At 44.5% G+C, this 25,627-nt stretch overlaps 1 protein-coding gene across 3 annotated transcripts in view; it reads right to left on the bottom strand.

The window, feature by feature from the left end:
* Nucleotides 1-803: 803 nt before the first annotated feature.
* Nucleotides 804-25,627, bottom strand: part of MERTK (MER proto-oncogene, tyrosine kinase) — a 53,459-nt gene continuing 28,635 nt past the window's right edge. The window contains exons 9-19 of one of the 3 annotated variants that reach the window (XM_081854532.1): nt 21,477-21,627; nt 19,221-19,377; nt 14,756-14,841; nt 13,422-13,517; nt 12,465-12,545; nt 10,472-10,564; nt 9,900-10,018; nt 6,598-6,707; nt 4,587-4,746; nt 3,574-3,710; nt 804-1,316 (exon numbers count right to left, since the gene is read on the bottom strand). In XM_081854532.1, the coding sequence (XP_081710658.1) occupies nt 815-1,316; nt 3,574-3,710; nt 4,587-4,746; nt 6,598-6,707; nt 9,900-10,018; nt 10,472-10,564; nt 12,465-12,545; nt 13,422-13,517; nt 14,756-14,841; nt 19,221-19,377; nt 21,477-21,627 (1,692 nt within the window). In that variant the 3' untranslated portion in view covers nt 804-814. Of the gene's footprint in view, nt 1,317-3,573; nt 3,711-4,586; nt 4,747-6,597; nt 6,708-9,899; nt 10,019-10,471; nt 10,565-12,464; nt 12,546-13,421; nt 13,518-14,755; nt 14,842-19,220; nt 19,378-21,476; nt 21,631-25,627 lie in introns of all 3 variants that reach the window. The other 2 variants (XM_081854533.1, XM_081854531.1) reach the window with 2 other exon arrangements.

Below are 25,627 nucleotides of genomic sequence, written 5' to 3' on the forward strand. Positions count from 1 at the left end.
GCAAATGCTGGTGATTGAAGCTGGGGAACTTCTGCGTTCAATACAAACCCTCTACCCTTGAACTACCATGGTACCTAGGTTCTCAAACGCCTTGGTTCTCAAACGCCTTGGTTCCCAAATGCCGAAAAACCGGAAGTAAGTGTACCAGTTTTCAAACGTTTTTCAGAAGCCGAACGCCCGGTGTGGCTGTCGGCTGTTGTTTCCGGGGCTCCTGCACCAATCAGAAGCTGTGCCTTGGCTTTCGAACATTTCAGAAGTCAAACAGACTTCCGGAACGGATTACGTTTGAGAACCAAGTTACCACTGTACAGCCCTTTCCTTGCTATTTAAAAAGAAAACAGGATTTCCATATATGCTCTTTTTCATTTTCATGGGTAGAGTCATAAAAGCAGACGTCGTCAAATGCGTCCTCTTTTTTGCTCTTCAAAATACGGCAGCCCTAATATGTTAACACCATGTTTGGTGAGGATAATACAGAAGTTGTGGAAGGAGCCAGAAGACAATCTGTAGGCAAAACCATATCATAGTGAACGGGGGGGGGGGGGGGGGAGGGGGGAGAGAGAGAGAGAGAGAGAGAGAGAGAGAGAGAGAGAGACCAAAACCCCGTGAAAAGAGCAAATGAAAGAGACCGTCCTAATGGGGGTTGTTGTTTATTAAAATATAATCTCTATAAAGATACCATATTATACAAAACAGAGATAGAACATTCTATTAATCACATGCTGTACACAAGGCTTGGAGAGGTTGCTACACAGGGCTGGCTTTGCACGGCAAGGGCAAGACAAGTCCATTCAGAACATTTCTGCTCCTTCTTTCACAGCAGAATCTCAGAGTCCTCCAAAGAGTCGTCCACGTACAGTAGTTCACCGGCTAACGTGCTGCCGACAGGAAGGGTGCTGGCCTGAGACCATAGCAGTCCGTTCTGTGAGGGTGTGTGCTGCAGAAGAGGGGTATCTTCGTCTACTGATCTCCTCATGCTGCTGAGGTGATCTTCGTTAGCCCCACTCAAAATGTATCTGTCCCCCATCCCATTGCTGTCATGGACGTCCACGGTGACCACAGTGGTCTCTGGTTTTTGGGAACAGGACTCTATGATGTGGTTAGGGTCAAGGTCCGTGTCTATCCGGGGAAACTCGGAGTCTTCTGTCAGCTCTTCCACACTGTCCTCCATCAGGCTGGTGTTAATATAAATTACGTCCTCGGGTTCGCTGAGGGCGGGCAAACTTTCCGACAGCTTCTCCAGGTGAAGCTTGAGTTCGGAGAAGACGGGCCGCTCCGCGGGATCTGCCCTCCAACAAGAGTACATTATTTCGTACCTGAGGTAGAAAGGAACAGGGTGGAGTGAAGCACATTCTGTTTGCTTTAGAAATTTATTGGCCAAAATTCTTCCTGCCGGGGCTTACAACTTTTAAAGCCATTTAAAAATACAATAGAGTCTCACCAGAACAGCAGCAGTAAAAGCAAATACACCTGTCCCTTGGGAACAATGCTTTGGAGTGGAGAGAACAATGGAGGCTCTCTCTCTAATCCGGAGTTTCCCAAACTTGGGTCTCCAGCTGTTTTTGGACTACAGTTCCCATCATCCCTGACCACTGGTCCTGCTAGCTTAAGGATGATGGGAATCGTAGTCCAACTGGAGACCCAAGTTTGGGAAGCTCTGCTCTAATCAGTAATAAATTATGGTTGCTGATGTTGACATGAGTCTGAGCTGAGGTGGTGCAGCCACCTGCTGAGGCTAAGGTGTTTTTGGCCAGGCCAGTGCTTGATTGGGAGTTCTAGGTGCGCTGCCTTTGAGTTCCATGAAAGAAGGCAGGTGGGAGACAAATAAAATAGCTCTGGGAGTGGTTTTTAATTTTACTTGGGTGTGTACTGGAGAGGAATTCTCTTTATTATTTATTAGACTCCTTATCTTTCCCTTCACCATGAGGATCCTTCAACATAGTGGAGAAGGAGATGTCATAAGGAGGAGGAGCTATAGCAGAACGATGCCCCAATGTTGCATTTTGAGGACCAAGTGGTCAAAAATGGGATATGATACCATGTATATGTAGGGACGCGGGTGGCGCTGTGGGTTAAACCACAGAGCCTAGGACTTCCTGATCAGAAGGTCGGCAGTACGAATCCCTGCGACGGGGTGAGCTCCCGTTGCTCGGTCCCTGCTCCTGCCAACCTAGCAGTTCGAAAGCACGCCAAAAGTGCAAGTAGATAAATAGGTACCGCTCCGGCGGGAAAGTAAACAGCGTTTCCATTCGCTGCTCTGGTTCGCCAGAAACAGCTTAGTCATGCTGTGCTCTGATGGTGTTTCCTGCTTGGCAGGGGGTTGGACTCGATGGCCCTTGTGGCCTCTTCCAACTCTATGATTCTATGATTCTATGCTGGCCACATGACCCGGAAGCTGTACGCCAGCTCCCTCGGCCAATAAAGCGAGATGAGCGCCACAACCCCAGAGTCGGTCACGAATGAACCTAATGGTCATGGGTCCTTTTACCTTTATATGTATGGCGCATAATACTCAGAAACATACAGGAGACAAAGCATTCAAAATGGTGGGAATCAGGAGTGGTGGAGAAGGTCAAGCGAAGAAACAAACAGACCTCAGAGCTTCCAGCTTCCCCAGCTGGCAGACTGCAGCAGTGACAATTGCCTTGAGCAAACCATTGTCTTTTGCATTACTGCAGAATCTCAGCCAAATTACAGGGAAGGGCTGTATGTAGCTCAGTGGTGGAGCATCTGCTTTGAATGCAGAAGGTCCCAGGTTCAATCCCCAGGAAGGGGTGGTTCAGACCCCTGTCTATAACCCTGGAGAGTCACTGCGAGTGAGCACAAACAATACTATGCTGGACCAATTCTGGACTCAAGTATAAGCCTACTTTTCCAGGACATTTTTTATGCTGAAAAAGCCCCCCCTTGGCTTATACTCGAGAGCCAGTGTGGTGTAGTGGTTAAGAGCAGTAGACTTGTAATCTGGTGAACCGGGTTCGCGTCTCCGCTCCTCCACATGCAGCTGCTGGGTGACCTTGGGCTAGTCACACTTCTTTGAAGTCTCTTAGCCTCACTCACCTCACAGAATGTTTGTTGTGGGGGAGGAAGGGAAAGGAGAATGTTAGCCGCTTTGAGACTCCTTTGGGCAGTTATAAAGCAGGATATCAAATCCAAACTCTTCTTCTTCTTCTTCGGGCTGCTCCTTCCTCCCTCTCCTCCGCCTTTGCCGCGGTCGGCAGCGGAGGACGAGCAGGCTGAAAGCAGACCTTTCGGGCTGCTTGTTCTTCCTCCACCACTGTTGCCCCCAGCCTCTGCCCCTTGGCACCACCCTAGGTAGGCAGGGGGACGGGAGGGGCTGGGGAGGAGAGAGAAGCCCCCTCTGCCGTGTGCGCATGTGCATGCGCGCGCACACACACACTCCGGCCCACCAGGAGGTTTGTGGTGTGGTGAATCAGCTTATACTCAAGTCAATAAGCTTTCCCATTTTTTTGTGGTAAAATCAGGTGCCTCGGCTTATATTCAGGTCGGCTTATACTTGAGTATATACAGTGCTACCTATGCATTATTACTGCAGTGAGATAAAATACTTACAACTCATCTAAGCAGCCTTCTGGCTGCTTCAGCCTGTGCCCATGAAGGAGGTAGTCGTAAATTTCATGGTTCTGCACACCTGGGTATGGAGTCATCCCTCGGGTCGCGATCTCCCACATTGTAACACCGAAAGCCCACTGCAGGGGACACAGAGATAAACATATATTTAGTTGGCATTACAGAATACCTTGGGAAAGATTATCTCCTAAAGTGCAACCCTAAACACACTGACCTGGGAATAAATCTCTCACTGAACTCGGTGAGACTGATGCCCAAAGGAAGCTAGGATTGGGCTCTGTTCCCTTATACATTGTTTGAAAATTCTATTTGTGTTTGGTACAAATGCAGTGAAGCTCACATTTTTTTTGGGGGGGGGGTTGTAGGTGTTGTCAACTTCATCAGATGCACTTCTGCTGCATCAGAACTAGGTGCACAGGCAAGCGTCAAAACGGACATGAGTATATAAGGGCTACTTTTTCAGTTCAAATGAATGGATAGATGTTGCATGAATTTCTCGTTTCCCCCAATCTCATATAGTATTCAGTTTGCTACATTTTCCGCACCAGTTTGCGAATTTCAGGGTGCATTTATCCTATTACAGTCATACCTCGGGTTACAGATGCTTTGCACATGAGCAGAAGCGCCTAATCGCGACCTGCGCGTGCGCAGAAGTGGCGCTGCGGGTTGCGAACGCTACGGGTTGTGAACGTGCCTCCTGCGCGGATCATGTTCGCAATCCGAGCGTCCACTGTATACACTTTTGGGGACTAATTGCTCCAAATAAAACACACTTGTGTATATTATTTCCACCAATATATTCATTTTTATGCATACATTCCCCTGATATATACTTTCTTTGGGTGACAGGAGTGGAGACGTGCATTGCAAAATTCAGACAAGGGCAACTTTCAAAGAACCGCTGTGTTCCATTTTGCATAATGTTTCAGGAAGCCTGAATTACATCGGTGTGCATTAAAATGCAAACCAAACTGAATGTTCCTCCCATTACGTACCACGTCACTTTTTGTCGTGTAGACGCGGTCGGCAAGACTTTCTATCGCAATCCATTTCACAGGCATCTTTGCGATGCGCCCCTGCCGGTAATAATCGCCGCTGTAAATCTTCTTGGATAAGCCAAAGTCTGCCACACACACAGTCATGTCGTCCCGTAACCTGCCCATTGATTAATATGAAGTAGCATTAATACAGATTCATGTGAAAAGGACAAAGGCAACTGAAATATGTAATATTATGTGCAGGCTTCTGGAAAAGACAAAAGGCATGGCAACGATGTAACTTTGAAACCCATGTGGTCCTTCCCACAAGGAACCCCTGGGAAAATGAAGATCTATTAAGGGATTAGGGATTTCTAATAAGACAGTTCACAGCATTCTCACAAAACCACAACCCCTGGGAAAGCCCTTGAGGGTTAAATTAGGCCTTTAATTTTATAGCTTGGATGCACCTTTTAAATGACTCACAAACACTTCCAAAATAATAATTTGCACTAATGGGAGGTCTCCTGCCACGATTCCCATCAATCTACCCATTTATTATTCTCATGCTGTTGCTCCATTGTTTGCCTTTTTTAATTGGTATGTTCTTAATTTATATTTTATGTACGACTGCATTTTGCGCATCGACGAAAACCACCCTGAGATCACATTTACACAGTCAAAGGCTATCTACAAATTGGAGAAAACAAAATAAAATAAATTGCACAGGTCCACAGATAAATATGTTCTGGATCAGGCACAGGCAAACTCGGCCCTCCAGATGTTTTGGGACTACAACTCCCATCATCCCTAGCTAACAGGACCAGTGGTCAGGGGTGATGGGAGTTGTAGTCCCAAAACATCTGGAGGGCCGAGTTTGCCTATGCCTGTTCTGGATCCAGGCAGCTGCAGAAAATAAAAGTTTTTTCCCCCTTTTAAGGCCCAAACAAGCTGCAATTGTTGGGTGAGGCCTGCTAGGATCGTTTATCGCTGCCTCAACAAATTGCTAGGCAGCAGTCTGAAAAGCTAGGAAAACCTGGGCTAGACCTGATCCAGATTCTGGCACATTTTGGACATATCCTTTTATTTGAAGCATTTCTTCCTTGCAGTTCAGCCAAAAAGGCTCTGAGAGAGGCTTGCATAAGATCAGAGACAGTCCATGCCTGCAGGCTTACAGTCTAAAATACAGTGGTGCCCCACAAGACGAATGCCTCGCAAGACGAAAAATTCACTAGACGAAAGAGTTTTCCATCTTTTGAAGTGCTTCGCAAGACGAATTTCCCTATGGGCTTGCTTCGCAAGACGAAAACATCTTGCGAGTTCTTGCGAGTTTTTCCCCTTTCCCCCCCTTTTTCTAAGCCGCTAAGCCGCTAATAGCCGCTAAGAGCGCTAATCCACTAAGCCGCTAATAGGGGTGCTTCGCAAGACGAAAAAACCGCAAGACAAAGAGACTCACGGAACGAATTAATTTCGTCTTGCGAGGCACCACTGTAAATTACACCAAAGCAAACAGGGATACAGAAAGGAGAGGAAAACAAGCAAACTCTGGCACCAGTTCTTAAAGTCACATGACCAGCTTGAATGGAAATAGTTTAGGAAGCGGAGACCACTTCCCACCATCACTTTTCACCAGTTCGGTGGCAACCCAGATTCTCAGATCTGGGCTCTGTAACTGGTTCATCTAGGCCAGGCCACAGAAAATTTGCAAACTTGGGAGAAGGATTCCTCTTTAATGTGCAAGTTTTCTAAGTGCAGGGAGCCTTTTTGCCTCCGATAGAACCTTCAAATCTGAACGCTCCCCGCAACTGCAGACTGAAGTTCCAGCATGATTATTCTGAATCTGCTCCTAAAAAGATGTTCCAAAATTCAGAAATAAAGTAGTTTCTGCTCGATTTTTACTCAAACCTGCAGATTCACAGCAAGATTAACATGCACTTTTCATTCGTCTTTCTGGAGCGGCAAAACCCAGAAAGAAGACTGAAGCTGGACTGTTTTATTAAGAGTCGAAGGAAGGAACGTAGAAACTCACATGCAGTTTCGAGCAGCCAGGTCTCTGTGGAGGAAATGCCTGTTGCTGAGGTATTCCATTCCTAGAGCAATATGGATCATAAACTTCAACAAGGTCTGCAGTGGTACATACTGGGAAAGAGGAGGATAGATGAAAAATCGTAATGAATTCAACGTATTGTTAACAAGCAGCAGCAACAACAATACAGTCATACCTCGGGTTGAAGTAGCTTCAGGTTAAGCATTTTTGGGTTGCGCTCCGCAGCGACCCGGAAGTAACAGAGCGCGTTACTTCCGGATTTCACCACTCGCGCATGCGCAGACGCTCAAAATGACATAACGCGCATGCGCGGAAACAGCGAATCGCGACCCGCGCAGACGCGGGTTGCGTTCACTTCAGGATGCGAACGGGGCTCCGGAACAGATCCCATTCGCATCCAGAGGTACCACTGTAATGAAAATTAACAAACCTCCATTTTTAATCAAAGATTTAAGGCTGTTTACAAGGATAAAAGAAAACCCATTCAAGAGCAACCAAAACACATTTCCCTAAACATTTCCTAGGACAAGGGCGACCCTCCAAATGTTCCTGGATTCCAATTTCTATCAGCCCTGGCTAGCATGAATTTTCTTAATTCTTTACCTATCAATCTATCAGGCACTTATCTATATATTCCATTTATATTCCACCTTTTCTCCAAGGTGCTCAAGGTGGCTTAGTCTCCCCTTTTTAGTCTCCCCTTTTTATTTTCACAACAACCCTGTGAGGTTAAGCTGAGGAACAGTGACCAGCCAAGGTCAGCCGGTGAGCTTTGAGGCTGAGCAGGGACTAGAACCCTCCTCTCCCAGGTCTTAGTCCGATGCTCTAACCGCTACACCACACTGTATCTCAGCGAACTAACGACAAAATATATCTCAGGATTCCTTGCACAACAGAAAACCTCTTCCCCAGCCAGCTCCTCACTGACCCTGTACTGAACATACGTGCTCCTTCAGAGCTGGGCTCTAGTAAATAATAAAATGAAATTCATCCTGCTCCTTTTAGAAGAGGGAGAAATGTGGCCCCCATTTTCCATTCCAGCACAACGGCAGTCAGGATAAAGCTCTCTTTGACTATTCCCAATTACATGCCAAGACATCATTTAATTTTCCACTTGTTTGCAGCTCACGCAGATTCATACGCTTAGTTATGAACAACTCCTTTGTTTACAGCCGCTGGACAGAATCATCATTTGTTTATAGCAGGGTTCCTTTCCCCCCCATATTTTCTTTAGTGAAATAAATGTGAGAAATCAAATTAAGCTATTCGTTTATCACAAAAAAGAGCATCGTCAGCTATTGTGACGATTTGCTTTCCACTGAAAGGCCCTTCAGTGTGTTGTCCTGTTTCAATAGGACTCCTTTGTGAAAACAACAGAATTGCTTTCCCCACAAAACGTAGGACAGCCATCTCTTCCAGAGACCTTGTCTCCAGAACAATTAAAGCCTTTCTCTACTGTTCCAGTACAAGGATAAGAGTCCATCCGTTTTTGACACTAACAAGGAAGACCACAGCCTGGTCACTTACAGGAACAATCCTCCAGAAAGCTGTCATATTTCTTGCAACTGGACTTTAGCATCAGTGGGGTTTTGAACAGACATCAGATTTCCTTCTGTCTGGCAAGACTGTGGCCTTTATATCTCGCCAAGTGCGACATAATTAGGCAACACTCAAAGGTCAGGAATCAGTAGCTCAGCAGATGCACACAACAAGAATGAAGTCCCAGCCCGTTCCAAACCAAGTGGCAAAGCAAACTGATCTGAATACTCATTCTGCCTGGCAAAAGTACCTGTTCGCTTAAAGTTCCAGAGTGCAACATCCCTTTATCCTTCCAAGGCAATTGTGAGAGGTGAGAAGAGGTTCATGGGCCAGTCTACCTTTATCCTCCACTGTCCCCCACACTGATGCCTCCATGAACCTCTCTTGCCAAACGGTATCCCTCCAGTTATTGAATTTGGCCACGGAACCTTTGATGGAGTCCTTGTGCCTTTATAAAGCCTTCTCCACCCTTAGGGCCCCAGATGTTGTTGGACTACAACAGCCATCGTCCTTAAGTCAGCATGGCTAATGGCCGGGGATGATGGGAATTGTAGTCCAACAACATCTGGGGACTCAAAGATGGGGAAGATTGCTTTATAGGGTATGTTATTCTTGTGTGGCTGTGCTGCTGCAGTCATGTGGCTACAGGCAGGTGACTAACGGGATTCAGAATAGCAACCTGAGGAAACTTTCCTGGAAATAAGCTGCACTGAACACAGTGGAACTTCAGGAGTGAGCATACATAGGTTTGCACTGCATATCACTTAAAGATCTTCATTTGTTCACCCCCCCCTTTTTTTTACATGGAACCACAGACAATTTGTATTTTTCTCTCCTCAAAACAGTTTTGCTTTCTGCGTGGCACAGCATGCCTTTTGTTTTGTTTTCTCAGCTGCAGGAAAGCAATACTAAAAATACACTGAAATGGCATAGCAGGATTCAGATCAAGCCTCTAAATGTTTTCCTACACTGGGCAGTGTTGCCGGATGAGGACCTCCTCATTTCTTAGAAGGAGGAAGCAGGGGTTTTGCTCTCTCTCGCAATACAAGCAGTACAACCTTTGCTTGGGAGGTGGCTGGACTCTCCTTCCTTGGAGGTTTTTAAGCGGAGGCTGGATGGCTATCTGTCTTGGATGCTTTAGTTGAGATTCCTGAATTGCAGGGGTTGGACTAGATGACCTTTGGAGTTCCTACACTGGCTCCCAGTACGTCCCCGAACACAATTCAAAGTGTTGGTGCTGACCTTTAAAGCCCTAAACGGCCTCGGTCCAGTATACCTGAAGGAGCGTCTCCAACCCCATTGTTCTGTCCGGACACTGAGGTCCAGCTCCAAAGGCCTTCTGGCGATTCCCTCACTGCGAGAAGCCAAGTTACAGGGAACCAGGCAGAGGGCCTTCTCGGTAGTGGCACCCGCCCTGTGGAACGCCCTCCCACCAGATTTCAAAGAGAAAAACAACTACCAGACTTTTAGAAGACATCTGAAGGCAGCCCTGTTTAGGGAAGCTTTTAATGTTTAATAGATTATTGTATTTTAATATTCTGTTGAAAACCGCCCAGAGTGGCTGGGGAAACCCAGCCAGATGGGCAGGGTATAAATAATAAATTATTATTATTACATATTATTATTCCTTCCAACTCTATGGTTCTGTGATTCTATGAGCAATACAAGCTATTATCACATTTCTAGACAGACTCCCAGTCTTCTGTCCTACCAACAAGGCAATTCTCTCCCAAATAATTGATTACCTGTGGGCCCATTCCAAGCCTTGAGCGAAGGAGGAAGCTATGCAAATCTCCATATTTCATGAACGGGAGAATCACCATGGGTTTGGGGACGTGTTGAGAACTTGGTTCTATACACACACCTAGAAGGGATGGAAATAAAATCAGCACAGCGCTTTCATTCAACAAATGTCTGCTGGAAAACTTAATGAGGGGCTGGTCCAGCAGAACTTCATCCCAAGGATCCCAAGGCATCTATCTGGTGAAAATGGGGGGCGGAGGGCTCCGCTTCACATCTCCTGGTCTCCGCCTGCTTAAGGGAGAAGGCAAGGGGCTTTAATCTCTGCTCATCAGATTATGAGTGGAGATTAAATCCTGAGCATGGTTCAGGGAAAACGGCCTGGTGGACCAAACTGAGCGTCCCTCCTCACCCCAGCCAGATTGTTTTGCAGGCTAGATGTTCCCCAACCCTGATTTATCAGACAAAGTAACCACTACTTAGGCCTCCGCAGAGATAGTGACACACACCCACACCCCGGCCTCGTGCTATGAAAAAAATCTTGTCCCTGACAACTGCCACTTGTTGGTTGACCCACCCAGAAGTTTGATGACATTTGGATGATCGAAGTCTTTCATGCAAGCTGCTTCTCTGAGGAACTCTTCGATTTCTCGCTGGGAAAAACTGTCCACTGAAAAATTTCAAGAAAAGGGGGAAAATGCTTATTACAAAGGGTAATACCCCCTTCCCCATTTTTTTAAAAATTGTAAATATCCCTTTGCCTGTGGCAATCAGTCCATTAAATTTATTGTATATGGCCAAAGGATTTCACAGTGAATAACCGGCAAAAGCAAGGCATTGCCCTAAAATCATATGTATTTTTTCAGTATTTGCTAGTTTAACTATGACTGCTGCATTCTGAATCCTATCGTTGTAGGACCAATCAGACTGCTGCATTTTGGATCCTATTCAACTCAGTACATAACAGGCAAGTGTGTGTATTTGATGGAGGCACTCTCACCAGGAATTTCGGGGTTGGGAGGGAAGCAAACTTTCGTCAAGAGAACTCTGGTTCACGGTTTAAGCAGGTCCAAAGGCCTGTCCTAAAGGCAGAAATGTTTTTGTCTGCCTGTATCCCATGCTGGAACATGGGAACAGAAGGCTTGGCAAAGCTTTAGTCAAGCTGAAACCATGTACCAGGGTGGAAAAGATATACAATTTGTTCGCAGCTCTGAGTGACCTTCACAAGACGCCCTAAGAACAATGGGAAACTGTTTCTGTCATGTGTTCATCTCATCACCTTCTGTGTACCAATACAGTTTAGTTAGCAAGGGGGAGGGTTAAAAGGAACCAATCCGTGTGTGCAGGAAAAGGTTTCTGGGATGTTGGGGAACAGAGACGATGTCCTTTGTGCTCTGGCCTCCATTTTAGCTTCATCTCTTTTCTATCCAAGCAGCTTTTCCTAACGTATTTTCTGTGCTGTAACTTCACACGTCTCAGGAACACGCACACAGAGAAGAAAACTTTGCTTTTAGATTACTGCTTGTAATAATTTTACCCTGTGTTATGTCTTCTGTGCTGAGATATGTAGGCCAAGGAGTACTTGCTGGACTTCTAAATCTAGAAGGATTTTCTATCATTTTCTTTTGTAGAGGAGCTCCACAGTATTGTAAAAACTCCCTCGCAACCAGTGCCGGAATTACGTATAAGCTAAACAAGCTATAGCTTAGGGCTCCACTCTCTTGGGCCCCCCAAAAAAATTTAAAGGAAAAAAACCTGGATATACATTTCCAAAATATAAGATAAAAAAGAAATAAAATAAAACCTACAGACAGCAACAGTGTTTTGTGTTGTGTAGGCTCCTATGATGTAAGTAATGGGCCCCGCCAGTATTATACTATTAATATACTTCTTAATTGTATTTCAGTTCAACAATTACTTTGATAAAATACATATTTTGTTATGTGCAAATGGCTTTAGATACCTATTAGGCCCATAAATTTGATCGCCGAAGAATTGATGCTTTTGAATTAGGGTGTTGGATGAGACTCTTGAGAGTCCCATGGACTGCAAGAAGATCAAACCTATCCATTCTGAAGGAAATCAGCCCTGAGTGCTCACTGGAAGGACAGATCCTGAAGCTGAGGCTCCAATACTTTGGCCACCTCATGAGAAGAGAAGACTCCCTGGAAAAGACTCTGATGTTGGGAAAGATGGAGGGCACAAGGAGAAGGGAATGACAGAGGACGAGATGGTTGGACAGTGTTCTCGAAGCTACCAGCATGAGTTTGACTAAACTGCGGGAAGCAGTGGAAGGCAGGAGTGCCTGGCGTGCTCTGGTCCATGAGTTCACAAAGAGTTGGACATGACTAAATGACTAAACAACAACAACATATTCAACACAAAAAACAGCGACAATTTCTTGTTGACAAAGGACAGCTGGACATATAAAGGGCCCCATTACCTTCAGTAGCTTAGGGCCTCATCAAACCTAAATCCAGCCCTGCTTGCAACACACCTAGGGGCATCTGAATGTTTCTTATAAAAAAAACAAAAACAACTCTAGGCCTACCAGATCTGCTGGTACTTACACTTCATAGTTTTCACAGCTACTTTCTGCGTAGTTCCATCAGGATTGCTGAGATTCCCTTCCATGACTGATCCAAACTCCCCTAAATGAAGAAGGGGAAAAAACACCTTGCATTTATATCTGTCCTGCACTTAGAAATCAGTCATTAGCTTTATTGGGCTCTCTTAAGTAATGTTTCATTCTGGATGGTTTTATTTGAAGTTTTAAATATACGTTGCACACCGCTTTGAGATTTTAAAATTAAAAATATAAGGCGGTACAGAAATGAAAAGAAATGAAAAAAGTGGAAAGAAGCAGAAGTCCCAGCAAAGGAAGAATGGATACAAAAACTTATGGAATATGCAGAAATGGCAGAAATATGCAGAAACTTACCGGAAGAATAAGAAATCAAGATGACAAACTTTTAATGAAAGAATGGAAATGGTTTATTGAAAATTTACAGAAAAATTGCAAACAGATAAAAACTGCAGGATTATTTTAATAACCTGCAGTTTCATAAGAGTATATATTTAAAGTAGATAATTAAATAAGGAAATTAAATGAATTTGGATATGCAGAAGATATGAAAAAATAAATTTAAGGAACTGCAGAAAGAGGGGGAAGGAAGGATGTCAAACTTCTTTGAAATGTTAAATGGATTGTAAAACTAATGAAATGTATAAACTTGAAAAGTACAAATAAAAACTTTTTTAAAAAAAAGAAATAATGAAATGAAATGATGATAATGATAATTAAAATAATAATAATAATAATAATAATAATAATAATAATAATAATAATAATAGCCTTTCCTGTGAGTTAAGTGTGCTTCAACCCTTTGATGTTTTCCCAGGGAGCAAGTCTGGTCTTTTAGATGCTAAGGGAGCTAGATTTCACCTTGCCCAGCAGAGGGCAAGCAGGAGCTTTCCCCTGCCAGTCTGGGGAGCAGAAGGACTCACTTAGTGTATGCCATTCTTACCTTCTCCCAAGATCTTCCCCAGAGCCAGGTTGGTCCTAACAATCACAACATCCTGGAGTTTCTCCTGTAGCTCTTCGCTCACACCAAGGCTGCCCACTGCAAGAGAGGCCTTCAGATGAGTTGGGGGAAAGGAGACGGCATACATTTTGATTCAAAAGCCTAAGACAACCAGAGGACACCTACTGGCACCCAAGGAAGCGGGTGGCCTCTTCTATGCTTTAACTCATGGGTAGGCAAACTAAGGCCCGGGGCCTGGATCCGGCCCAATCACCTTCTAAATCCGGCCCACGGACGGTCCGGGAATCAGCGTGTTTTTACATGAGTAGAATGTGTCCTTTTACTTAAAATGCATCTCTGGGTTATTTGTGGGGCCTGCCTGGTGTTTTTACATGAGAAGAATGTGTGCTTTTATTTAAAATGCATCTCTGGGTTATTTGTGGGGCATAGGAATTCGTTCATCCCCCCCCCCAAAAAAAATATAGTCTGGCCCCCCACAAGGTCTGAGGGACAGTGGACTGGCCCTCTGTTGAAAAAATTTGCTGACCCCTGCTTTAACTTTAGCTTGGTCAACACCAAGCTGCAAAGTTACGTAGTACAGCTTTTCCTTGACTATTCTACTTCAGAGCAGGGGTGAATAATCTAGTGACTGACCGACCCTTGAGAGGGGGATTTTCTCTTCCTTACCAAAAAGAATTATAAGAAGTATCAGCAAGTGACTTACAAAACTTTAAGAGCATCTAGCATAATGCAGATAAAAGCCATACAAAAACCCATAAGGCAGGCAGCAGTAATGTACATCAATCATAAGTACCATCAACTGCCAAACGCCTGGGAGAAGACTTACGTTTAACTTGACAACAAAAGGATACTAATGGTGGGGGGGGGGAGGGGATCTCTCTAGGGGTCCTCCACAAGTGAGGAGCCATCACTGAAAAGGCCCTGTCTTTCATTCCTACCCTCTGTGCCTCCACCTTCGAGGGGACACCCAGAGGGCGGCCTCAGATAAATCATTTTGATCCACCAAATGCATTACAGTGGTACCTTGGGTTAAGTACTTAATGCGTTCCAGAGGTCCGTTCTTAACCTGAAACTGTTCTTAACCTGAAGCACCACTTTAGCTAATGGGGCCGCCGCGCTGCCAGAGCACGATTTCTGTTCTCATCCTGAAGCAAAGTTCTTAACCCGAGGTAATATTTCTAGGTTAGCGGGGTCTGTAACCTGAAGCGTATGTAACCTGAAGCGTATGTAACCCGAGGTACCACTGTACTGTTTGTTTGTTTTTTAAATAAAGAAACAAAACATTAAGCAGCTGTAGTGACACATCCAAAACTTACGTGTCAGTTCAACAGCTCTGCGGCCGTAGGACTTCTTTGCTCTGTAATTTACAGCCAGTTCTGACTCATCACTGCTGAAGGCGTACCTAAGAGCGGGTGGGTGGACAGAAAGCATAACATTGTCACGGCGCAGTAACAGTATTCCCCTCAGCCTGATTTCTCCGGAAAGCACGGGATTCACAGCTGCAGAACGAGGCCCGGGGGTCGTCACAGACAGGTGTTGGGCTCACAATGAATTAAAAACAATAGGAAACATCACTATTCTCATGTTTTTCCTGTGAATGGCTTGACCGATACACTCGGTTCCATTACTTTATCTCAAATAGACTCCTGAATTAAACTTGACTATGAAAGAATGCTGAGTCACTCAGCTATTTTGGGGCAGGGGGGGAAAGCTATGTGGATTATTCATTTCCTATTCCTATAACCATGCTCTTATGAATAACAATGTAAAACCCTATAAACTTTCGCTTCTGTACACTGTTGTGTTTTCCCTTCCTGGCTCACAGTTCCAAGCTTCTCAAAGAGAAACCAAGACCTTCTGAGCTGGAAAGGCCAAAGCGATTAACCTGAAAGCAATTAACATGCACAGAAAAAGAAATAAAGAAAAGGAGTAAGAATCATAGAAGAGGGACAAAGCACACAATAAAAGGTTTACCTTTTTCTGAAATCCTGCCCCTCACCTCCCAAGTGGCTATTCTTATTGTTTTTAAATGCTTACGAGCTTTTAGTCTTTGAAATATGTTTTTATTTTATTTCAAATTATATTGTTTTACTGCTTTGTTGTTTGCTACTCTGTGCACCTTTGGGAGGAAGGCTGCAATAGATAATAATAATAATAATAATAATAATAATAATAATAATAATAACCACCTCAAGAGGGAAGTTTCCATCTAAACAAAACGAAGATAGTCATCTGTGCCATCCATGTACCCAGCCAACGCAAAATTTCAGTTTCTTTACTTCCTCTAATATCCCAGGTCAGCATAACAGAACACAAAAGACCAACATTTCACAATATCCGAGTTCAAATCACCCATAGTGCCCTCCAAAAAGCTGTGGTCTTGTGATGTGATGGAGCTTGAGAACTGAGCAACTTGGAATAGCATCACTCAAGTGTACTAAGCTGTTGGGAGTTTTGCAAAGAAGGCAATAAGTTTACTTTAAAGCTAAACTCAACAACTGTCTTTACTGAAAGCTGGTGTAGCTCAGAGGTGTCTGAGGAATCGAAGACCTGTTAATATTTCTGCAGCAGGGTCCCAGCAACCTCCCTGTCTCCAGCAACTTACAGCCACCCAATCGGCAGGGAAAGGGAGTCTTTATATCCACTGCTAAGAAGTCTTCTCACTTAAGAGTGAAAGGAGGAAAGTAAAAGGAGGGGAGTCTGCCATTAAGGATCTGCTCTTAGGGTCATTCTGGAGAAGGGAGAATAATAATAATAATAATTTATTATTTATACCCCGCCCATCTGGCTGGGCCTCCCCAGCCACTCTGGGTGGCTTCCAAAAGAATATTAAAATACTGTGATACATCAAAACAAAACAAATTCCTTCCAGTAGCACCTTAAAGACCAACTAAGTCAGTTCTTGGTATGAGCTTTCGTGTGCATGCACACTTCTTCAGATACACATGTGTATCTGAAGAAGTGTGCATGCACACGAAAGCTCATACCAAGAACTGACTTAGTTGGTCTTTAAGGTGCTACTGGAAGGAATTTGTTTTGTTTTGACTATGGCAGACCAACACGGCTACCTATCTGTATGTGATACATCAAACATTAAAAGCATCCCTAAACAGGGCTGCCTTCAGATGTCTTCTAAAAGTCTGGTAGTTGTTGTTCTCTTTGACATCTGGTGGGAGGGCGTTCCACAGGGAGGGCGCCACTACCGAGAAGGCCCTCTGCCTGGTTCCCTGTAACTTGGCTTCTCGCAGTGAGGGAACCGCCAGAAGGCCCTCGGTGCTGGACCTCAGTGTCCGGGTAGAACGATGGGGGTGGAGACGCTCCTTCAGGTATACTGGACCGAGAACACCAAGGAAGAGTTATTCTGTATGCTCCAAAGTGAAGCATTTAGGGACACCGAAAACATAAGGTGCTCCAGTTTATACAGAATGATGTGCACGTTCCGTTGTGTGCAGTCAAACCTCAAGGAAAACACAACTTGCATCATGCCAAAAGAAGACATTGGAGCACCAAATTGTCTGTGTGAAGGGCAGTGTGAGGAGATCTGCGCTGATAGCTGCAATGCATCTCTAAATATTATTATTGCATAATTGTAGGATTATACTGTTGTCTTATGGGACGCGGATGGCACTGTGGCTGCTTGGGCTTGCCGATCGGAAGGTCAGCGGTTCGAATCCCCGCGGCGGGATGAGCTCCCGTTGCTCTGTCCCAGCTCCTGCCAACCCAGCAGTTCGAAAGCACACAGTGCAAGTAGATAAATAGGTACCACTCCGGCGGGAAGGTAAACAGTGTTTCCGTGCACTGCTCTGGTTTCACCAGAAGCGGCTTAGTCATGCTGGCCACATGACCCGGAAAAACTGTTTGTGGACAAATGTCGGCTCCCTCGGCCAGTAAAGTGAGATGATTACAGCAACCCCAGAGTCATTCACAACTGGACTTTACCTTTACTCTTGACTTAGAAGGGTCTGTGGCCGCGACCTGTCATGAAGCGACACTGCACTTCTGAATTTGCCACTGCACTACCAGTATAACTTGCTAAAGGGCAGACCAGATGTGTATCTGTTTATTAAATATATGGATAGGAAGAGTTGGTGGGAGGGTAGCTTTCTACACTAAAGGAGTGCATGGGGAAGGGAGTGACCTGAGCTCCGCACACTCTGCTGTCTAAAGACATTTTTGCCATAGAGCTGGCAAGGAGAAAATGCCTTAAAGCCTTGGAAAGCAGAGGGAGGTGGTGGCAGCTGTCACACTGCTCCTGCAAGAAGCTCGCCTCTCCATCTCTTTTAATAGCCAAACACCCCTCACCATGCAGGCATATACTTCTGTAACAGGTCCTAAACACTGGAAATGCCTAGAGAGGACAGAGTGTGCATGTTGCCCAGATAAGAATGAAAAACCTTTTTTTTTCTGCCTGAAAAAAGTTCCACACCCCTTTAAACAAATGTCACAGCGACTTGTTCGCTGTGATTCTCCAGGGTTCAGTCTTTTAAAAGTTAGATCTGTGTAGGTTTGTGGGGGGTGGGAAACACACCTTGTCATTCTTGAACAGATGTGCAGAAACATGTACACAATCACCAATTAGGGCATTATTATTCTGCATCAAGGCTTCGCCACAGCCCGGTTTTCAGAGGCACATTAAGAATATACCTCTCTCTCTCTCTCTCTCTCTCTCTCTGGCCCACTCAGAACAGCTGCTCATTTCAAAAGGTCTTACGAGAAAAGGGCAAGAGCTGATCTGTTTGGAACTTCATTGTATAAGGTCACAAGGGAAGGAGTTTTGTGAGCCAGGATTACAATGGGCCTTTGTTGATGCAAGAAAACAATCCTTGGATAAAACAACAGCCTCCCATGTTAAAAGTGACTAAGGATCAGAAGAGGTGCGTGTTGTAAACAGGATTCACAGTTGCAAAGCACAACCTGTTCTATTTCTAGAGGGCTTCCCCCCTAAAATAAATCTCATTCTTGTGATTCCTCCCAATTCCTCTGATTCCTCCCAATTTTAGAATGACCAAAAGGGGACCTAAGGCAGAGGGTGCAGATTAGAGTGGCCTTAAGTTCAGAGAAACTTGACTGTGTTTTTTTTTTTTTTTTTTGTAAAAATATCCAAGACAATTAAAACCTTTAGCAGTCAGAAAACTGTTCACAATCACATGCTCAACTGAATCATGCTTCACAAAAAGGTTACAGAGCCTCTATTATCCAAATCTGCTCATTACATGAATTTGGGCTCTGTGTCCTTTCTTACTACTCACTGGGGCATCATGGAGCTAAAATCCAGTTTATTTAAATCCAATTTTGTTTCAGCAGGAGGAAATTAAACGGATGCTTAAGGCTGCCATCCTGTGCATTCTTGCTGGGGAGTCAGTCCTACAGACCTCTGTAGTTTTACTCAGAAGTAAGCCCCACTGTGCTCAATGGCTCTTACTGACATGCAAACATGCATACCATTTCAGCCTAACTTACTTAAGTCTTGGGCTGAGCCTGGGAGTTCAACACTTAACTAGCCAACCACACTGACCTCTATTCAATTATCCTGCTTAATATAGACTTTAGAAGGTAGCTTTCATCACAGAGGATCGTGACTATGCTAGATGCATGGAGGTTTTCTTGCTCAACATTAAAGGTGGACATTAATGCCAGCTTTATGGCAGATTCCTCCTGAAACCCAGTGAATTTTTGCATCGCCCAATCAATGAATTTCGGCTAAAGGGGTGAATGGGCCCCTAGAAACCAGTTCCCAAGCTTAAAATGATTAGAATTTTGTCTTTTTGTGTGTGTACTTACCCAAACTTGGTCTCTTCTGTGAACTTTTTCCTGATAATCACAGACGCATACAGGATTAACCCGACGACGACAACTCCACATATAAACCCGAGGACTATCGTCAGTGAATGTGTGCTTCTTGATGCTGGAGTTGAAGAAGAGGCAGTAGATACGAAACCTAAGACAATAAGACGCGTTACAGAGAAAAGGGAGTGGAGATCTTCATACAGTTTGGGGACCTGGGGAGTGTTACAGCAATGATTCTTCAACATCAACTTTGTTGGACTGGTCATGTTGTGCAGATGCCTGATTATTGTCTTCCAAAGGAACTACTCTATTCCCAACTTAAAAATGGAAAGCGTAATGCCAGCGGTAAACAAAAGAGGTTCAAAGACTCAAGGCAAATCTTTAAAAAGATAGTATAAGCACCGACAACTGGGAAACACTGGCCTGTGAGCACTCCAGATGGAGAACAGCCTTTACCAAAGGTGTGATGGGCTTTGAAGACACTCGAACTCAGGACGCAAGGGAGAAACGTGCTAAGAGGAAGGCACGCTTGGCAAACCCTCACCATGATCAACTCCCATCTGGAAACCTATGTCCCCACTGTGGAAGGACGTGTGGATCCAGAATTGGCCTCCACAGTCACTTACAGACTCACTGTTAAAACCGTGTTTATGGAAGACAACCTTACTCGGCTATGAGTGATCGCCAAAGAAGAAGAAGACGACAGTTTGGGGACCTGGGCAGCTGCTTATGAGGGAGAGTCACAAGAAGATTTCAAATATGTTCAGAGTAGGTGCAGGTGGATGGCTTCACTAGATTTGCCTGTTCCAAACTCGCCCCTACTGAAGGTTCAAGATGCAACTATATTGCAATACAGGGACGCGGGTGGCGCTGTGGGTAAAACCACAGAGCCTAGGACTTGCTGATCAGAAGGTCAGTGGTTCAAATCCCCGCGATGGGGTGAGCTCCTGTTGCTTGGTCCCTGCTCCTGCCAACCTAGCAGTTCGAAAGAACATCAAAGTGCAAGTAGATAAATAGGTACCACTCCGGCGGGAAGGTAAACGGTGTTTCCACGCGCTGCTCTGGTTCTCCAGAAGCGGCTTAGTCATGCTGGCCACATGACCCGGAAGCTGTACGCCGGCTCCCTCAGCCAGTAAAGCGAGATGAGCGCCGCAACCCCAGAGTCGGCCACGACTGGACCTAATGGTCAGGGGTCCCTTTATCTTTACTTATATTGCAATATCCATCTCTCAGTTCAATCACAAAATCATAGTAGAGTATTTACACGGCATGTGCCCTGATTTGTTTGCAAGGATGCAGAGGAACATTATGTCATTCAAAAGCTATCTCACGCCACAGTGGCAAGAATGTTAATTGCCCCAAAAAGGAAAGAAGCAGAAGTCCCAGCAAAGGAAGAATGGATACAAAAACTTATGGAATATGCAGAAACGGCGAAACTTACCAGAAGAATAAGAAATCAAGATAACAAACTTTTTATAAAAGAATGGAAATGGTTTATTGAATGTTTACAGGTAAACTGTAAACTGATAAAAACATTGGCAGGATTATTGTGATAACCTGCAGTTTTATAAGAGTATATATTTAAAGAAGATGGATAAATGAGCAAATTAGGTTAATTTGGATATGCAGAAGATATAAAAAAGGAACTGCAGAAAGAGGGGGAAGGAAGTCAAGTTTTGAAATGTCAAAATGATTGTAAAATTAAGGAAATGTATAAAATTAGTGAAATGTATAAACTTGAAAACTGTAATTTTTTTTAACAACAACAAACAAAGTTGTCTCCCACCTTCCACTGCATTTCTCCAACACTTTTCTTATTGCAAAAAGTCTGATTTGGGGGTGGCAAGCATATGTGTTGCGCAACAGCTCCAAATAAACTTTTATTGCACAGCCTTGAATTTGCCAGATTATGATAAGAACATAAAGATGAGCTTGCTGGATCAGACCATTGGCCCGTCTAGGCCAGCATCCTGGTCTCACAGTGGCCAACCTGTGAGAAACCCTCAAGCAGGGCCCAAGCACAAGAAAACTCTCCCCACCTGTGGTACCCAGGAATGGACATTCAGAAGCATCACTGCCTCTGACTGTAGAGGCAGAGAACAGCTATTGTGGCTAATAGCCTTAGGCTTTGTTCATTCGCCCAATCCTCTTTTTAAAGCCATCTAGGTTGGCCACTGGATTCCACCTGAAGAAACAGCCAGGCTGCAAGTGTCCCTTAGCTCATTATCGCGCTACATTAGTCCAACTTACCATTTCCTGGAATAAAAACTGCCACTGGATCACTGAATGGCCCCACTCCGCCATTTGTAATGGCAGCGACTCGCACCATGCAGGTTGCATTGATGGCCACGATTGGAATGTGAACGGCACTGGAATCTTTACCGGTACGCGAAGAGAGATTCTGCTGCAAAGGGGGGGGGGAGAGGTTCTTTAAAACGCAGAGGAATTAATGGGGAAAGACTTTCCCCTTCGTAGACCCATTTCCTCCCATTAGACTAGATCAGGGGTCTGCAACCTTTAAGACAAAAAGAGCCACTTGGACCCGTTTCCGAAGAAAAAAAAACTGGGAGCCGCAAAACTCGTCATTATAAAAATAACTTTTTTGTCACTTTTTTATTATTTCTTTGTTTAACCCCTCAGAATTACTCCTCCTCATAGAAATAAACATTAAATTAACAAGTTACCTTTTTTGGTGTGTGTGTTCTTCACTCCCCTTCAAAACAGTGACCAGCATACGTGCCCCCTTTCAATGTAGCGGGCGGGCGGGCGGGCGGGAAGGTGACGTCGGGACAGTGCGTGACTAACGCACGCACCGCCCCCATGCGATGTCACAGCCAGTACAGTGCCCGCCACAGTGGGGAGTGTTGGGGCGCACAACGCGCCTCCTCCCCTCGCTAGTATCCGCCCCGGAGCCGCGGCAAAGGTGTAAAAGAGCCACATGCGGCTCCGGAGCCGTGGGTTGCTGACCCCTGGACTAGATAATTAGCTGAAAAGCCAACATTTATCCCCATCCAACAGATTTCCAGATCAGATTTCATGCTTGTTTGCTGAACATAAACAGGCAGCGCTCATGTCAAGAGAACAGCTATTGATTCATGGAGAGCCACAGTTTCCGTGAAGATAGCACTCCAAGTACGGGATGGTAGCTCTGGCCAGCATTTCTTTGTAAACGCTCTTACTGCCAGAGTCAAAATTCAGCATAAATTTTACCCAGTTCTATAAGCTTCCAGCTGTGGACCATCAAGCCCCGTCATTGCAAACCTGTCCTCCTTACAGGCAGAGCCAAATAATCAAGAGGGGGGTACAGACGAACAAAAAACTCCCCAAACTGGAGTGCTATCAGAAAGCCGAGGATGGGAACGGTATGTAAAATTCATTGCTTTCTCTCTGTGCTCAGCCTTTTCCTACTCCTTTCTGAATTTGCAAAGCCACAGGAATGTTCCCAGCAAGAAGCACCACTTAAACCACAAAGTTAATGTGTTTAATTAGAGAAAAACCATTACTGACATTGATTAAGGATTGTAAACCTTTTATGGATTTTTTTGTGTGAAAGAGAGAATGAACTTGGAATATCTGGATTTGAAGACTGAAAAAATATTGGTTTATGGAAGATAGAGTGGTTGAAGTTAATGAGTGAATATGATATTTAGCTGCAGGACAAAGAACCGGGAGTCTTTTTATCTTTCTTTATTCTTTTTTTCCATCTCTCTCTTCTTTCGTTCTTCCTTCCTCCTTCCCCCCCCCTTTTTACTCTTTTCTTCTTCTTTCCACCTCCGTTCCTTTTAAGATGAAACATCTCTTTTATTTCAGTGTATTGTGAAAAAATACTTTGTATTGGATATGAACTTTTGTATGTCTTTGGACAAGGATCAATAAATATAATTAAACACATAAAAAGTGCCACTTTGAAGATAAATAAATGGGGCAAAACCAGTTGCTATACAAGGAACAGAGAACAGGCAAAATAACTGGGCTTCAGGAATCTTGGGAACCCAAAGCCAACCTCATCTCACATGTTTGCCCATGAATATTTGAGACAGAGCATCAGAGTGCAACATTATGTCCACTTGCTTGAGAATAAGCCCAATTAACAAAAATGAGACTTATTTCTAAGTAAACATGCACAGGACTGCAACCTTAAGATATTCTTGAACGCTTACTAATGGTCTGGAAATTACCTGTGTTTAAAGCAGCACTGCCTTTAAGGAAAATATTAATTCTGACAACTAGGCATTCTCTTAACACTTGTGATATTTGTTTGTGTACATGGGAATTCAGCAGACAGGCAAGGTGCCGTTTTGATCTTAGATGCCATGCTTGTAGCTAGAATTCCTCCAGAGACGAAATGGGCATTTGGGCACTTACAGGCTAAAGCACCTTTACACAGGAGCAAAGCAAATTGTTTTAATAAGCTTAAGTGACGCAGCGGCATCCCAGTCAGATATCCCTCCAAGAACGCTAGCATATCTGATTTGACACAAGAGAATCCCTTTCCCGTCAATTCCCTGTTATTTCCTGGACATTTAGTGAGTCAGCTGAACAGCTGAAAGAATGACAGGTCCTGCTTCCTGATGAACCGCTACTGAAAACCAAAACACACACAAAATAACTTCTTCTGTGACTCACAGTCCAGCTGGCAGGCTGGCATGTAATGCTCAGTGTCTTTGTAGGGCAATGTGTTACGGTAGTAGAGCTTCAACTGAATAAGGCTGTATCAAAGGTCTGGGTAAACAGGAACTAGGCAAAATTATGAAACGATTAAGGCTCTCAGCTGATCGTTAATAGACCGACTGGCACACACACCTCCCCAAAATGGGGACGCTTTAACAAAGGAGGGATTGGATACTGGTTAACATGGAGCAAAGGGTGGTGAAGAAGGGTCACAAGTCAAATCTGTTTATGTACCCCTTTATATAGCCAATGTTTGTTCTTGGTTTACAGCTCGTGGTTTATCTGGAGCAGGGCCAGATTTAGGTTTGATGAGGCCCTAAGCTACTGGTGCTGTGGGTTAAACCACCTAGCAGTTCGAAAGCACGTCAAAGTGCAAGTAGATACATAGGTACCGCTCCAGCAGGAAGGTAAATGGCGTTTCCGTGCACTGCTCTGGTTTGCCAGAAGCGGCTTAGTCATGCTGGCCACATGACCCGGAAGCTGTACGCCGGCTCCCTCAGCCAGTAAAGCAAGATGAGCGCCGCAATCCCAGAGCTTACTTGCACTTTATCTACTTGCATTTTGACGTGCTTTCGAACTGCTAGGTGGGCAGGAGCAGGGACCGAGCAACGGGAGCACACCCCATTGCGGGGATTCGAACCGCCAACCTTCTGATCAGCAAGCCCTAGGCTCTATGGTTTAACCCACAGCGCCACCGGCATCCCTTGCACCATCTTACAAGCGTATTAAACTCTTGCCTAAGTAACTTCTGCTGCATAATAAATCCGTCCTGTTCCTAGAAGCCACTTGTCTTTTGAAAGGGCTTCATTAAGAACTTACAGCCTAACAAATGATTTTCTGTCGTACTCAGGAATGTTCAAGAGCAAACAATGGAGTGTGTTTTATTACATCTCAGAAGCTGCAGGCACATGCAGAATGTGAACTGCCTAGATATTAAAACTTTTGGCATCCAGCGTTTTTCTAGAGAGGGAAGATGCTTAGATTTATGCCTTCCTTCTCTGAGGATGAAGGAAGTGACCTTTAGTTAAGACAAGTTGATGAGTTTGCGTCTCCACCCTAGACTAGTCACAAGACCATATTATCACTTTGCTGATTTCAGTGGGTTTGAGCCCTTTGATTTCCAGATCCCAAAAACATTAAAAAGGGAACAGAAAATTCAAGTCGTACAGAAAACAAGCATGAATCACATCCCCCCCCCCCTTCCATGGGAGATTTGAAAACAACGAAAACATTTGCACACTGACATGAGCCCAAGCCCCAATGAACACAACAGTGCTTACTTCAGCGTAAGCTTGCATAGGATTTTGGTGAGCCGTGGTGCAGTTTCTTTTCAATACCTCAAACTTTGGACTCAAAAAGCCAATCTAATATAAATAAAATCAACTCAGTGGAAACCTAAACTAGGAATCAGCATCTGTTTTGGATCATGCTTCTATCACAAGTATGAACTTCTTGTTTTCTTCCTTCCTTCCTCATGGGACTTGTAGCTATGTGATGCCACAATTTTTCTGATGTAGGCCGACACATTTCAGATAAAAGTGGGGACTTCACTTCCGTTCTCTACCTGCTCAGAGGCTGAGAGGGATGAGTGAGGCTTGCTGTGAGTAAGACTCCCCACTCGACAAGGTCTCGAAGTTCAACAGGCTTTTTGCAATGCTCTCATAAGCAAACACAAAAGGCTTCAAAGTATTAGATCGCAGGGTCTTCCCAAACATCCTTTTAAGCTACAA

The sequence above is a fragment of the Podarcis erhardii genome (assembly GCF_964252035.2).
Source record: "Podarcis erhardii genome assembly, chromosome: 3".
NCBI classification, from domain to species: Eukaryota; Metazoa; Chordata; class Lepidosauria; order Squamata; family Lacertidae; genus Podarcis; species Podarcis erhardii.